The following is a 16,435-nucleotide window of genomic DNA, read 5'->3' as shown; positions in this document are numbered from 1 at the left end:
TATTTTCATCTCACACGATACAAACATCAGGACTTTGTAAAAAAAACAAAAACTTTCTTTTTCCAAATATGCAGCTCTGTCCTGGACTGCCATAGTGGAAGTGGGGGAGAGGAGGATGTTAGAAAAGCTGACATCCATCATGAACAACTCCTCTCACCTCCTGCATGAGACTGTGGAGGCCTTAAACAGCTCCTTCAGCAACAGACTGCTATTCCCACCATGTAAGATGTATATTTCTTATTTATGAGTAATTTTTTATTCACCTTGTGTTTATCAGCTGCTGTGACAAGTGAATTTCCCCCATGTGGGATCATTAAAGTAACTTATCTTATCTTAAAGGAAAATCAATGTGAAGTTTCTGGGCGTCTACTGGAATGGATAAAATATTTTCTTCAAAACTTATTCCCTCATTTGGTGTGATGATGATGGTACTGGGAGTCCAAAATCTCCTGCTATCTGTACTGAGGCATTGTCCTCCTGAGAGCGTCCACTCTAATCAGAATAGAAATGAAGGAAATCACTCAGAACAACTCTATATGGACTTAGAGGACAAATGTCCCCACAGCATAACAGAGCCACTGGCTCAAACGTTTAAGCCTGAACCGCCTTGGTGCACAGCACACATGCACTCGCCCACTTGTTTTGAATAACATCACTTTTTCCACATCTCTATAGACCAGTGCCTTCAAGATGCATTCATCTTTTTAATGAGGGGTTTATGCAATGTAACCCTTTTATAGTATCTCTCGCTGTGTAATTGTCAACAGACTGTTCTTGCGCTACAAGCATCACATTCATCAGATGTGCTATCGACCACGATGTCTGACCCCGTTTACTGATCCCATAGATCTAAACGTAGACGTGACTTCAGTCACTGCTCCCAGCGAGCCAGTGGAGCAGTCTTTGTGACTGAGGCGCCTGCAATTCGTGGCTCAACAATGAATCATCCTTCAAACTCACTTAGATCTTTTCCTCTTGACATCCTGATCTTGAGTCAGCTGGGCCTGCTCGGCATTTCTATACATGCCAACAGAGCATGACTGGATGCTAATTGCTTAGGATGCAGTGCACCTGCATTCATTCATTATGTTTGTCCACTCATTTATTTAGGTTTTGGTTTTACTTTCCAATGACGACAGAAGTAGCTGTAAATTTCTAAATGATTATTTGACTGAAAACGTCACTCTAGAAGTCTAGACAGCCTAGAGAAACCCATGTGAAAGACAAAAACAAAAAAAAAAATACTCAGACAAGTCAGTTCCAACTGCTCAGAACTTTTATTTTGAGGGAAATCAGGGTTAAAATTAAATTAAAATATAAAATTTTAGATAGGCAGGTCTGTCTTTAAAGGGAAGGTGTTGACACAAGGAGAGTGGGTAGCCCTCCAGAGAAAAGGAGAGGGAGAGAGGCAGGAGGGGAAAGACAGGAAGCTACAAAATGAAGTTTTTTTTGGAGGGGGAGATGAGCCTGGTCATTCAGGAAGTTATGTATAAAAAAAGAAAAGAAAGATGAGACAGATGCAGTTAGTTATTATAAACCCCACCCCCATCTGAAATGTCCTCATATGCAATCAGTGCTATAGCTCTCTTTTTCCTTTTTCTGGTTTCTTACAGGAAGTTTTAGATCATTTATCTTCTTCACTCGCTCGCTCACCATCATAATCATCTCATTCTGTCTTAATGTAACATGTTTTTCCTGCAGTTTTGAAAAAGTAAACAAAAAGTCCTTCAAAAATAAAATGCAGCAACCACATTTCATGTTCTACTATTACATATACAGTATATATATATAAATACATACATAAATATCTTACATGTACAACCAATTTTGAAAAGGGGCGGGAAGAGAGAACCCAAAAGACTTATGAGGACTTGTGGAGGTGGGGGGAGCAGGGCAAGGAAGCCCAAGGTTGCTCATTGTGAGGGTAGTGTGTCTTTTTTTCTGCTTTAGCTTTACACACGCACGCACACAGCCTTTTGGGGGAAGAGGGGAAGTGGGAAGCATTCCTCAGTTGGCCCAGTAGGGGGAGCTGCCGTAGCTGGACTTGCTGCCTTGGGTCTTCTGCTGCATGCTGCTGGACTGACTGCGCTGACCAGGACCACCCTGCAAGAACAAGAAATTACCCAACATGATTTTATTGCCACTGAGCTTTGCTTTCGCTTTACTCGATGCAGTGTGGTTCCTGACGCCTGAATATTTCTTTGTGTCTGACTTTAGGTCTCGGGACTAGTTGGATAAAAAAAAGTTGCTGAATGCTGCAGGCAAGCTTGTTTTATTGCTCACCTGTGTCAGAAAACACAGGTGTCTAATGCATTGAGCAAAATAAGAAATTAACACCAGGACTTAAACTAATTTTGTGAAACCTTCAAAGTGTGACGTACGCATAGGCACTTTAGGTTACCTGTCCGTCCTGTGTGAGGTGATGGTGCAGCAGTTGGGAGTGGGGCTGTTGGTGCGGTGGCAGGATGTGCAGGAAGGGAGCAGGGGCGTAACCAGGAGCACCCCCGGGGTTCAGGGGCCCTGTTCCACCCAGTGCTGAAGGCAGGCTGAAGGGAGGTGGTGTCCCCGTGTGGAAGCCCTGCTTGTCAAACGACTGAGGAGAACCAAGAGAAGGAGCGAGAGGTTAGGAATACAAATACAGGTCAACTTGATCAAGCTTAATTTATAACTTCATAAAGTTAATTGGTTGTTTAAGATGATGTGTGGTTGATGTGTAAACATGTTAATGTTTTGATTAAGGTACCTCAACAAGTCACTGACCTGAGTTTTGCTGTAGATTGAACCTCCCATGTCAGGTACTCCTCCACTGGTACCTGACCCTGACAGTCCTGGTGCTTAGAGGAAGAAGAAGAGGGAGCAGGAGAAGAGATAAAGAAAAAGATTGGAATTTAAGAGGGAAGGGGGACAGCAAAAAAAGGGAAGAAGAATGACAGAGAAGAAAGGGGAAAAAAATATATAAATCAAGGGATTAAGGGGGGAAAGAGAACAACTGTCACTTCACTGATGAGTGAATATTAAGCACAGAATGTTCATTTCCACTGTTAGTAGGAGGGGGCCAGCCAGTAGGATGAAGCGTATTACGTGAGGAGGTGCAGAGGCATGTTTCTCACTTTTCCACCCCTTTGCATGTATCCGTTCATGTGCACATCAAAGTGCAATCACACGCGTGCATATACACACCTTTCTCCAGAACACTCTTGACTGTAGAATCATCTGCAATTGTGAGTACATCCATTTTTCCCACAGGAAAATGCCCACTGACTTTGTGTGTTGTTAGAGTGTGCGCACATGTGTTGTGTGTGTACCTTTCCCTGGGCCGCTGCCCGCTGACTTGGCCTGTGACTGGGCCGAGCCTCCGTACCCTCCCTTATTGTACTCCCCGTGGGCTTGAGACAGGTCATCAAAGGCTGAAGGAGGAGGAGGAGGAGTACAGAAGAAGAGGAGGAGGAGGAGGCAGAGCGAGCAGAGGAGAGAGACGGGGGGGTAGGTAGGAGAAAGGAGAAGAGGAACAGATGAGGTGAAGAAAAGAATAGAGATGGGGAGAAGAGAAGAGAGAGGGGTGGGGGGGGGCAGGGGAGAGAGAGGCAGTAAGGTAACCTGACTAGAATGGCAGCGGTGTCTATATTGAGCCATGTCCAACTTCAGCAGGGGGTTTAAGCTATGCATGCAGCACAAGCAAAAAACACACCCACAGGCCCAATTCCACACGCACATGCAGCATTTGGTGTACATGTATAAAGGGTTGGAAGTTTTTGCCTCTTTTGACACTCTCCACACCTAATTTATGCCACAGTCCAACTTATCCAGATACTGTCTGTCACAATACATGTACTTGTTAAATGCAGCTGTACCAAACTGACTATACATGACAGTAATATAGTGTTGTAAGGCAGGACAGTAGCTTGTGTACTTCAAAACACAGATAGAGAATCCACTACTGTCACCATCACTACTCCAACTGTTGAAATAGATTAAAGTAACCTTCTCAAATCGTTTTCGCGGCAAGTTGCTGTGACAGTTTGTAATACTCTGATCGTTTGGCTGTAATTTAACCTGTGCGGTCATACTTCAAATAGACACGCACAGGGCTCAAGTCAGTTATTTCAAAATCTAAAATAAACCTGCTGGATATAAACTTTTTACCATCGCTTGACTCCAAAACAATTTACTGGGGAGAGCAATGCCCAACTGAGCCTTCCTTCTTCTGTCCTGGTCTTACCTGTGCCATACGCATGCTGTCCGTAACTGGGCTGATGCTGTTGGTGGTACTGATTGGAAGGGTTTGCCAGGCCCATTGCAGGTTGTTTGGCCGAAGCAGGAGGCACAAAGACGGTGGGTCCGTACTGGAAGGCTGAAGGAACCCCTGGCACACCAGCGTAGTACGGCAGACCTGTAAAGATAGCGAGTTAGAAAAATAAGCAACAACTTTACTTTCAGAAGTAGTCGAAGGAGTAAATGAGTTCAGATGACTTCACTGGAAATAAATGAGTAGAATCCTCATAATTTAACACAGCTTGGCTTTTCCTTACCAGTGTATCCGTAGCCAGGGGGCAGAGGTGGGTTGAGGAAGGCCTGGTTCTGTGTTTGCTGACCCTGGCTCTGTCCCTGGCCCTGCCCCTGTGTTCCTGCCTGTGGAGCCTGCTGGGGCTGCGACTGAACCCCGGCTGTAGACAGGCTGGTTGGGGGAGCTGGAGATGAAGAGTCATTCCTGCCAAACTTTGTCGCCTCACCTGGACAGAAAACAATGGTAAAGACAAAACTGAAGTTGAAAAAATCTTAAACTTCTTTGCTGACCTGTTTAACAGCGGACATGAATTAGTACTTTCACACAGTCGTTGAACAAAGAACAACAACATGCTCAAGCACAAAAATGAATACGATTGAAACGTAGTATGATCAGACAGATATGTAGTTTTATAAAAACTGGTTGATAAATCACAGAAAGAAAGGTCAGTATATTAACTCAGAATCATCCAGTTCAACATGAAATCTGACTTACCAGAGTATGGATTATTGGCTAGGCCATCTCTTCCGGGCATAGTAGCCGTAGTACCAGGGAATGTTACACCATAATAGTCCTGTGCAGCAAGAGAATGATGCAATAGTTAATGTGAAACGTAGTCCTCCCCTTGTTGATAATTTTTCCATCAGTGCATCTTAAACAGCCACTTTTGAAATTTGGGAATACAGGATATGATACAGTAATATGCAGCAGGGTATGAGTAAAAAAAACAAAAACAAACAAACACGAGACTCACCATAGGAAGGCGAGACTGCAGCATTTGCAAGTCCTCGTACCCATAGATCTGCTGTTGAAATGAAGAAGGAATGGTGATTATTTAGTGCCACGTTGGAGTCTCTACTAAACCTTACTGTTGCCTGCAACCTACCGACATCATATCTGATCAGAACCTACTGAATCGGTCGCTCTATGAATTACAAAGTGAACTCGCTGTCAAATGCTCATAATTCATCATACTCATTCATTGTTACAAACAGACTGATGAACGAATGAAGATGCTAAACAGTTCTATGTAGGTTAGTCCCTTGAGAAAGATACCAACCCTTCTTTCTCTTTAAACCCCCCCCTTCAAAGGACTAATTAATACACAAAGAAATAATAAGTACAGCATATAGTTACCGGATAAGCAGGGAGCAAGCCACCAGGGCCCATGATGTACTGGTTGGCCAGGAGAGGCGGCACTCCTTGGGCCAAGTTGGGAGGAGCTTTACCTGGGGAGGGGGAGAAACAAAAAGGATTTTAAGACTCGACTCAGATCCTGTATTATAACGACGTGATTCCTGTGTGAACTATGGAGCCTACCGGAAGTGTTGGTGAGCAGGGGAGCTGGGCGGCCGCCTGCAGCTGAGAGTGTTGTGTTTGTGCCATTAGGGGTTAGTCCTGGTGCTCCAGATGGGTGCAGGCCATTGGTGGTTGAGCTGCTGACAGCCTGGGGAACTGAAGGACTGGGATTGACAGCTTGGCTGCTTGACGATGTTGAAAAGGCGTGGAGGTTGCCACTACCGCTGCTCTCCTCATTACTTATCTGATGAAACAGGACGAGAGCAGAGATGGTTTGTGAGAAGAGAACCAGCAACTCGAGGCATGGATAAGTAAAACTGTGAAATCTTTTCCGCAGAGCTTTTAAAGTCCAGCACTTAATTAATCCACGTCTCAATTTTTCAGCAAATGTGTCATACTTACAGTTAACGAGGAGCTTGTGGTGAGGGCTGATCCAGATGAGTGAGTATTGGTCACGTGACTAGAAAGAAAGTAAAATGATTCTGTCAGCCTGCTTTAACCTGATGCAACAATAGTACTTTAAACCAGGACGATGGGAGATTCAGTCAAAGATACTTCCACATAAAAAGATTAAGATATGTGCTTGTAACCATCATTATCTCCAGACATGAAGGAGACACTATGAAAATGAACAGTCCCTTACCTGCTGAGCGAGGGGATGGGTGTTGAATGGGAAGGTGTAACTGCAGGGGAGGGGATGTGGTGGCTGGGGCCACTGTCACTCGTCATGATGGGGGAGTCTGTTTTGACAGTTCTTGACGTAGATGACGTAGCTGGTTTAAAAAAAAAGAAAGGGGATTAGCAGAACGAAACAGAAAAAATAAAACTAAGTTAAATGATTAACCTCATCCTCTTTCACTGAAAGGACTTTCCACTTCCTATCGGATGCATTTATCAATCAGTATTCATTATTTGGAGAGTACTTACTGTCCTGTGTACTCTGCGTCTTCATGCCACTGTAGCCATTCTACGAGAAAAAGAAATGGTCAGAGTCTTAGTTTTCTCATTCTGCTTTTTTGCCAGGTGTAAAGCAAATATTCAGCTTTTGGGAGACAACAGTGAAATCAGAGATTCCTTAAAGAAAGAGGTTTCTTCTCACCGTGAGAGCAGCAGCTGAGGGGACATCTTTGCTCTGAGAGAAGCCCAGGTGAGGTGGCAGGGACCTTGGGCCACTGTTATCCACACGACTGGCTGCTGTAGGGGCTGTAGAAGAGGGTGGAGTGGCTGCACTGGGAAGACCAAGGGAGGGAGAAGGTGTGGCACTGGGCAAGCCCAGGGATGGTGAAGGGAAGCTGGGATCCGATACGGCTGAAGGTAGAGGGGGTAAGCTGCTCATGTGTTCACTATTGACAGGACAGACAGAAAGGTGGGGGAAAGATAAATATACATACGGAATAATAAAAAAATGACAAATCCATCACTTAAAAAAAAACAACAACAGACAAACCTGTGCCTCACACAACAACTCATACACTCACCTCATAGATCCTGGCTTGGAGAACAGACTGCTCTGTGGCTGCTGTGTGGGAACAGCTGTAGGGACAGGCATGGCTGCAGGAGCTGAAGCCTGAGCCGGGGCTTGCTCCCTGACCGACTCCGCCTGCGCCATGTCTACCGATCCACTAGCAGCCTCAGACCCAAAGTCAAGAGCTCCAAACTGAACATTGAGGCCAGATATATCTGCTGAGCCCGGCATCTCCACTGCTGACGACGGTATCTGAGTAAACCAAGAGTGGAAAAAGTAAATCTTATGTACTACCTGTAAAATGTGTGTACACGTGTGTAAAAGTGTGTACAAATAAGTTATTTTCCATCAAAATGAAATTTGTAGCGATTTAGACAAAACAGTCCAGTGAACTGCAACATGAATGTGTTACAGTATGAACTGCCATAACTTTAGCAGCAGATAAGGAAGCTCTGGTAGCAAACACATGTCTGAGATTGATATACTGCAAGATGACTATATACACTTCTTTGTGCCCTTTGTTGACAAGATATTATTGCAGATTTCAAGAGGCAAGTCAGCTCCCTGACTTGTCAGGTCAAGAAAGTGAAAGCGGATAAATTGTTGAGCAAACTTTCATTTTCTACTTGGTCTTGCAAGTAATACTGCTCTTTTGTTATTTTTGCATTGGACCTGACACATTTTGTCAGATAAAAAAAAAAAAAAAAAAAAAAAAAAAAAAAGGTTGAGGCACCAGAAGAGCTTACCTTTGTGGGAGGAGGTACTCTGCGTCTCTGTGTCTTTAGCTGCCGCTGAGGGGGTTCTGTGATGGGAGGCTCCATGCCTGACAGCTTCATTCCCGGAGAAGCTCCATCTCTTACAGGAGCCATGGAGGACTCATGACCTGAACAAGATTGAAGCAGCAGTCCCACACAGAGTTATTAAAAATCACAACACAAAGAGAAAAATATTTGTCAGGTATGACTTAATGAATATGGTGATACTGCTATGATCTTAATGCACAGATCTTGTAAGGGCAGTGACTCAATTAGATTTAGACAGTGACTCGCTTATCTTCTACACAGCTCATACAGCACAATCTGCTGGTGGTGGTTTTCTTATCTATTCTTTAACAATATTAAATTATGAATGTTTTGCAGTCCTACCTGGCGGTGTGGGGACCTGTGGAGCATGCAACTGAGACATGCCCAGAGGCTCTGTGGTGGAAAGGATGGAGGACTGTTGCCTCTGGGCCAGCTGGCTGAGCACCGCTGATGGCTCAGGCTGAAGCTTCATCTCCACTGAAGAGCACAGGAATAAACACATACAGTATGTCAACATAACCATTATACTACCATGCTCTGTGCCCTTTGTGTGGTTGTCATAGTGCTTTTTTTATTTTTATTTCCTTGAGATAAACTTACAGTGTTGGGCAGTAACAGGGCCATTGTCAACTCTCTGAGCCTTGGCTTCAACAGAGGGAGAGCAGGCAGGAACAGGGTTCTGCATTGGTGGTGGCCCTGCATCTTTGGAAACAGCACTGTTGCTGGTGGTAGCCAACGTCTGACTGGCTCTCTGACCAAGCCGAGGCCCATTGAGCTGATCTGGTGTCCTCATGTCAGAGGCAGGCGAATGCTTAGGTGCATTCAAGGACCCAAAACCAGAACCCAGAACTGAGGACTGAAAAGGATAGCAGAAGCAAAACAAGAAATGAATACACTAATACCATATATTAAGTGTTTGCACTCTATATGTATGTGTGTATATATTAGGCTGTTTGTACCAGTGCAGCATGCGCGTAGGTGGTACCAGCAGAGGCGGCATGGGCATAGCTGTTGGCTGTGGCGTGTGCGTAGCTGTGTGTTGCAGTGCGTCCATTGTGGTGGGAATTGGTAAACACCAGGCTTTGGCCTAAATCCTCAGCTGAGGGGCCATCAACTATCGCCCCCAAGTCAGAGTCCACAGAACCCGGTACACCCACTCCAGCCTTAGGCAGTAAGCCAGTCAAGTCCACACTGAGTAGAAGAAAAGTGGGGAGTTATTTTTTTGTGTATGTATTTATTGTGTTTTACTTGTAGGTCAATAAAAATAAGGCCATGTTATCATTGATTCCTCGAGATTTCGATAAAAGTTACATGAATGGATCTTGGGCAGGGTGGCTTACTTGTGTCCAGGTGTAACGTGGTTTGCTGGAGCAGAAGAGGCAGTGAATACTTTGGTCTCAGACAACTGTGAGAAAGTAGAGTAAAAACAGTCATCCATCAAATAAATAAAAGGGCATTTAGGCTCTACTGTAAATAAAACAACATTCAGAACCAACTCTGAATCAATAGTGTTTTAGTAAAGTTAACGCCAGCAGCCAATACCACCAGACATTGACATTGCAGACGCAGATTTAAAGTAATGTACAGCCGCATTGAAAATCCCTTTTAGAGCATTAAAGGTGATGTCTTACATCCTCATTCCAGTCTTCTGAAGTCCAGTCTTCCAGATTGCCTCCCCATGTTCCTAAGAAAATAAAAACACAACACCAGCCAAGTTATTATTTCCATGTCCACACATGCTCACGTTCCCAGCAACCATCAGTCTTCTCCAAAGCAAGAAAAATATAGCACGAAGAATTAGAGCCTAACTGATGTGTTGGTAGGCCGATGCTTGAGGCAAGTTAGATGTTTAAGGGATCATTGCAAAAAAAAAAGAAGTTTTTCTTATGTAGAATATAAACCAATGTATTGATATCGGAATGTATTACTCGCCAATATCAGTAACTGAAATCTCCCCATGTGACTCTAATGTCTTGATATCCAAAGTTTGTAATTTGAACAAAGTGCAGCCCACTTCAAATTGGATGAGAGTAACGTTAACAGAAACAATTTTAACGTATTACTTTGAGAAGTACAAATGAAACGCTAGCCCCCACACCACCTTGTCACACTAACTGAGTGTGCGCTGATAAATTCTGAACAGGCAGCACAGTCTGCATTACAATACAAACCAAAAACCAATTTAAAAATGAGACTGAAGTTAATGCAAATTTATAAATGTAATATTAAGCTCCAAATCCAATTTTTATGACCTGTCTAACTCATGACATTTTAGACACAAACACTAAAACTATAAACCCCTGAATTCCATGTTTAAATTTATTTGTTAACATTTGCGTGCTTTCATCTGGGGAAAGCAAAGGCCAATTCTTTTAAGCTGATTAAGAGTAAAAGTAGAAGGAGTCAAAACATGACTCATGTTCTGTTATTTTCCTTACCAGTTCCCTCAGCAGGTTCGTTGCCATCCCCTTCCCAGGTCTCCTGGCGGGCTCCAGAATTAGCCGTGTAGTCAGCAGGATTGAAGGTGCTGAAAGAAAAGACAACAGGACACGTGAAGAGACAGATTGGGAAGGTGAGCCAACAGAAACGGAAACTGAAGGGAAAATAATCTGGTCTGTTGTTGCTACTGAAAGAGGAGGTTCAGAAACTTTGTTTTTCCACACATTTGTTTTTAAGATATGTGCTTGTAATCACCATCACCACCTCCTCAGCCTACGTCAGGCTTAAGATTAACTAGAGAGGCTAGAGATTTAACTAAACACATGTTCTTACCCCATTCCCTGGGAGGAGAACCTGTTACCAGCAGCTGCTCTTCCTCTACCGCGACCCCCTGCCCCTGAGGACGCACACACAAAAACAGCAAGATGACCTCGGCTGACCGGTCCATTTCAACCTTAAGTCACCATTAAGCTTTCTTTAAAAGATGCCATCAAACTTCCAAAAACACTCAGCAATAAGTTTACTGGGGGGAGAACAAAAAAAGTATTGTTTTCATAGTCAGGCATTAGATTTAGATTTTGTTTTTTGTTTAACACAATCCTCGCTTACATGTATCCTTAAGTTTCTTTTCTAGCATTTTTTTTTTTACCCCGATTTGTTCTAAAATGTGGCATTGCTTTAATACTGTTCTCAATAAGAATGCTAGTAATAACATTTCTGTGTTTGTAAAGCACAACTGGCCATCTAACAATTTCTTCCGTCACCATTCCTAGATTACTTGTTACAAAGTAAGCCAGCAAGTCCAGTCAAGTTCTACTACTTTCCACCTCATTCGATCTCTATCTATTGACGACAATCCCCTGCCCACCGCACGCTCAAGCAGCTGCAGGGACTGAGCACATTCCACACACGTTGAGTGGTGCAATACTACGCCTGCAGACACAAATAGATGTGCTGCCAGCTACATCACCAAAACATGTACAGTAACGTCTGGGCCAATTACTTATCTAAAGATAGTGCATAAGAAAACAAAAAAACATTTTACAATTTGCTTAAACACAGGGGCATGTTTGGGTAAACAGGGGCAGACTGTAGGGTTGTCCAAAGTAGACACCTACACATACAAAAATAAATAAAGGGCATATGTTTCCACCCCCCCACGCATACCAGCTTTATTCAGTATATGTAAACCCAACCTGACTTTCCTAGAAAATGTTTACCGGACAAACTTTGTTTCTTTCTAGGAACTTTTTGGGGAAAAGAAGTAACTTTTAGTCAGATACCACCCCATTTTGTGCTAAGACTCATAGCTAACAAAATGACAATGTGTTATACTATGAACTTTAAAGGGGTGTCATTTTCTGTATTGCTCACCTCTGCCTCGCCCCCTACGTCCACGGTCTCCCCCTCTCTCTCCAGGAGCCACCTCAAACCCATTCTCCTCTATCCGACCTAGAATCAACCAGGAAACAAAAAGGGACGATGAGGTTAAGACATTAAAAACTCATACATTATTAAGACTGAACTGGGATTAAGACCTGAGTTTTTAATTAAACCTGCAGGGTAAACAACGTCAAACAAAACAGGTTGATCATTTCATACACTCAGGATACCTTTATCAATGAAAGACTGTTAAAATGCCTTCAACAGGATAAACATCTTTTGTCCCCTTCTTACCTTCACGCCCTCGGCTGATGCCTCTGCCCCTCCTGTTGGAGCCCCCGCGTCCACGACTGGTCTCCCTCTCTCCTCCTCTCTTCTCTCTGCTCTCTTTTATCTCTGAGGGTCCCCCTTCTTTGCCAAGGCTCCGCTTCTTCCCCACAGTCTCCCAGGAGTTCTGTGAAAGGTTAACCAAAGAACGGGTTGGACTAAAATACACCTATGTGTGATTAAAATGTTGCACAGTTCATGGCGTTTTGGTCTCTGCAAAAGTTCAGAGGAACCATAAGACGTGTGTACACTAGTCCAATATGTATATAGAAACAGTCTTTTCGTGTGTGTATATAGACTTACTGTGTCAGAGGTGCTCTCCAGCAGGAAATTGATGGCTCTGTTTACATCTTCGTTGCAGTCATGCAGGGCTACCATGCACTCATCTTGAGTCTTGCCAGTTACCTCAATCAGCTGTGAGAGTGCAAAACATACAGTGTTAAGTACCAGGAAGATATGCTGACATGTCTGTCTAAGCATGTGCATATGTACCAACATATTACCTGTTTGACTTTGTCTTCAAAGTCAGCATCATTTTTGTCGTAGATCATTTGGGCTAAACGAATCTGTTCTGCTGTGGCCTGGTAAACAGAGAGAGTTCAGTAAGAAACAATACAAAAGAACCATTAGACCACAAGACACAGATTTATTTACTAATTTCAAGTAGACAATACAGTCCTGACGAAGGTACACTATGTAGTTACCAAAAAGTGTGAAGTGAAGGGAGAAACTACAGTGGCCGTCAAATATGAGGAAAAAAGGCTCCATCTAGAACATGTGTTTAGTTTGTCTGTAGATATAAAAGGCTGATTCTTTAAAGGTGGCTGTTTTTGTTGTTATTGGGAACAAAAAACAGCCACAGACTGTGATCATACCATTGTCTGACCAACAAATTAATTTTTCAGGTGATTATACATAAAAAATGCATATTATATTACATGTCTGCCATGTAAACAGAGCCCTCTATATCACAACACACTGGACCTTTAGGAGTGTGAAAATACATTTAATATAAACAAACATAATACTAGGTACCAAGAGGAATAAAAGGTTAAACGTTACATTATAATTTAGCAGGACAATTCCTTGTTGACTCACCTGTATCTGTTTCTGTGGCTGTGTTGTTTGTGTGGTGGTGGGCAGCGTTCTGTCCCGAGTCCCCCGGGCTTGATTGCTGACCACTGAAGTCATCATATACAGTATATACAAAACAATGTATGTACAAAATAGAAAAATCTGTGTGGGAGGAGAAGAGGAAAACAGCCACCTGTGAGATGATCACATTGCATCACAATACTGAATAAATGTAACGCAAGTACATTACACTGAGTCCAAGCAGGCCGAGACTCACTGTTGTCAAGTATACCATGTAAGACTATAACCCCATCTGTCGCCCCCCACCTCCCTGGTTAAATTTAGCCAGCCAAGAGGGGACTGTCCGGGTGTCAACTTACAATCCTCACCGAGTCTGACAAACACACACACTCACAAAATCGAGTATATGTTTTAAAAGGTAGCATGATTTATAACAGGTTTTTTCCTCATCGACGACGACAGGCCATTTGGCATTTGATTGAAACTAATGAGTAACCACAAAGAAGCCTGGGCTTTACGCCAGGCTAAAAAGGAAACCTAAAGTATATAAGCACACCCTGGTTACATTACATTACATTACATTACATACAGTAACTGTTTAGTTTATAACAGTAATGTTACCAACTGACAACGAGCCAGCGTGGAAACAACAAACAACAGCCACCGACTGTGCTCACACTATTGTCTGACAAACTGACAGAAACACGTTAAACACCAAGACGCCGTTAACTGTAAAACACGTCTCGTGTTATCGGCGATTTTAAGTCGCCAGTATCTAAACGTGTGTCTTAAATAAATCGTAGTTTTTAAAGTCGGTTGACGTTACGAACATCGACGGAAATGTGACACCGGCTAACGTTCGCCTAGCGCGAGCTAACGTTAGCCCCCCCCCGGCTAACCGTCTTTGTTCCGTGTGCGACACTAACTTGACTCCTTCCGTTACAAACTCAACATTTCACCGGATTTATAAACATCAGAGAAAGCACAAAATGAGTTAACCTGTCTGCCAGCGTGAGTGCGGGTCGTTTAACCGCTCCGACACGGGCAATAAACAAGTGTGACAACTACGAAGATGTACCCTTTTGTGTAAACCACGATACGCTAACGTTAGTCACTTTACGTAGATTTAAGCTAAAGTTAAAGCGCAACTGAAACGTTAAAAAATAAAAAAAACGCCGCGTGTTAACGTTACCTAATCATTTACCTCGACCGGTGTCCAATACTTTAGTACTAGGAGGTGTAGTGCGGGGTGTGCGGGAGAGAAAAGTTGTCGAAAAACGCGTGGCCCGTTGATGTTGAGCCCGCATACAATGCAGCACTAAGTGTGGCAGCTAGCTCGCTAACTAGCCAGTTTGTTAGCCGAGCGCCGAACAGGACGGACGGGTTCTCCCGCGTGCGTCGATCGGTTTTCGGTTAAGACTAATTTAAAATCAATAACAACGCAAGTATTGGGAAGTCGAAGCCGATTTTAAATCGATACCATTACACATAATAAATCGTTATTCTTTCGTTTACCTGCTAACACGCTTCGCTCAGCCAGCAGCAGCAGCAGATGCTGTCACGTGACCCACCGCGCCGTTGTTCAACGTTGTGAAGCCGGATCGGCCAATCAGAAGCCGCCGGGCGGGGTCAGGTGGTTAACGCCGTAGCCGTGACGTACGTGCTCCCTTGTCTGGGAATGCGATTCGCTGTCATGGTTGTATTTATGTTCGCTGTATGTTTGCAGCCTGAAATACTCTGCACAAAGAGTTTATGTGGTGACTTATGTTTAGCAGATCTAATCCCTGGAACAGAGGTTAGATTTCAATGTGATGGGCTTTAATTTGTGTGTCTATTAAAGAGTTAAAAAGTTTTATCCATGAGTCAAAACAGGTTGTGCAAGTTTTTAATGATGATGTTAACTGTCAAAATCCACAGTGTTTACGCTGGTTTATTCTCTAATAAATTATTCACCCTATCATTCTCAAACTACTTGGACTATAAACATTTTAATAGGCACACAGACTGGGGTGAAAACAACATATCTGTGCACTATCCCCTATATAAATATTTGAATACAAAACACATCATCAGATCATCAAAGCAAATTTAATTTATCTTAAAACCTTAAAACTGTGTTTAAAAAAATAACTAGCCCACACAACTCAGGTCATTTGCTTAACAAAAAATCACAATCTTTCATTATTTCAATTTTTATAATAAAACAAAAACAAAAAAAAACATGTAGCACCAGGAAACAGTTTGCCACCTGCCTAGTAATCCAAGAAATTTGAAACAGGTTAGCAAAATATGAGTTGTGCATCTTTGGTTCAGTGTTTCGTCATTGCAGAGTCAAAGTTTTAGTGAAGACCATAGCCAACCCGTAATCAGGCTGGTCTGGTCTCTGAGTCTGTTGAGGTGTTAGTCGGCTAAAGATAAGATAAGATAGACTTTAATGATCCCACATTGGGAAAATTCACTTGTCACAGCAGCCCATATACACAAATAGGATGAGAGAGTATAGAAGTATAGAAAAAAAGGTCATTAAGTCATGCTGGTGTTAAAGAGTCTGACAGCCGTTGGAATGAAGGACCTGCAGTAGTGCTCCTTCTGCTTAAGCATTAAGATTAGACTCAAACCTGGTAAACTAAAAGCCAAGGCCATATGTCAGAATGATCGATGAGTTGTCACTTTTCTTCAAAAGAAGTAGTCTAGAGTAGTTTTTTAAAGAACAATATGGGGAAATCTATCAAGAAACACCAAAGTTGAGGAAAAATGATCAGTGGAAATCTATCAAGAAACACCAAAGTTGAGGAAAAATGATCAGTTTGACAACAGAAGAAATGCCCAATACTGGACCATGAAAAGATACAGTAGAAGCTTCTGCATAGTAGCTACGGCTCAGAGAGTGTAGCTACTGTTACAATACAGTAGCTACCATTACAGTGCAGTGGCTACTGTTACAATACTGTGGCTAATGGCGATCTAAATACACCAACAAGCATACAAATATTATACAGTACTTAAATAGCAGTTTCTAAAATAACTTCATTAATACCAGACATTCAAGTTTCTACAGCAGCGTTATACATCTCCATCTTAAAATTAAATTCAGATTCAAAGAACTAAATGTGGATGAAT

The 16,435-nt window shown here is 42.8% G+C and overlaps 1 protein-coding gene across 5 annotated transcripts; it reads right to left on the bottom strand.

Moving 5' to 3' along the window:
• Nucleotides 1-1,258: 1,258 nt before the first annotated feature.
• LOC104920353 (ubiquitin-associated protein 2) lies at nt 1,259-14,954 on the bottom strand. 5 transcript variants are annotated; one of them, XM_019257520.2, is made up of 30 exons: nt 14,831-14,954; nt 13,319-13,456; nt 12,724-12,801; nt 12,524-12,634; nt 12,188-12,347; nt 11,885-11,962; nt 10,844-10,907; nt 10,510-10,598; nt 9,703-9,755; nt 9,412-9,476; nt 9,031-9,262; nt 8,672-8,927; nt 8,414-8,548; nt 8,015-8,151; nt 7,282-7,520; nt 6,903-7,146; nt 6,731-6,770; nt 6,447-6,576; nt 6,206-6,263; nt 5,825-6,047; nt 5,642-5,733; nt 5,259-5,309; nt 5,000-5,078; nt 4,530-4,730; nt 4,220-4,390; nt 3,306-3,407; nt 3,181-3,213; nt 2,761-2,834; nt 2,402-2,593; nt 1,259-2,103 (listed from the first exon to the last, which is right to left on the bottom strand). In XM_019257520.2, exons 2-30 carry the CDS (start codon nt 13,412-13,414, stop codon nt 2,008-2,010), a joined length of 3,579 nt encoding a protein of 1,192 aa, XP_019113065.2. In that variant the 5' UTR covers nt 13,415-13,456; nt 14,831-14,954; the 3' UTR covers nt 1,259-2,007. The 5 variants fall into 5 exon arrangements, with proteins under 5 accessions (XP_019113065.2, XP_027133371.1, XP_019113066.2 ...); XM_027277570.1 differs by lacking the exon at nt 14,831-14,954 and adding an exon at nt 14,520-14,684; XM_019257521.2 differs by lacking the exon at nt 14,831-14,954 and adding an exon at nt 14,315-14,337.
• Nucleotides 14,955-16,435: the final 1,481 nt, after the last annotated feature.

The sequence above is a fragment of the Larimichthys crocea genome, chromosome III, assembly GCF_000972845.2.
Source record: "Larimichthys crocea isolate SSNF chromosome III, L_crocea_2.0, whole genome shotgun sequence".
NCBI lineage: Eukaryota > Metazoa > Chordata > Actinopteri > Sciaenidae > Larimichthys > Larimichthys crocea.
This window is presented reverse-complemented; position numbering and strand designations above follow the sequence as displayed.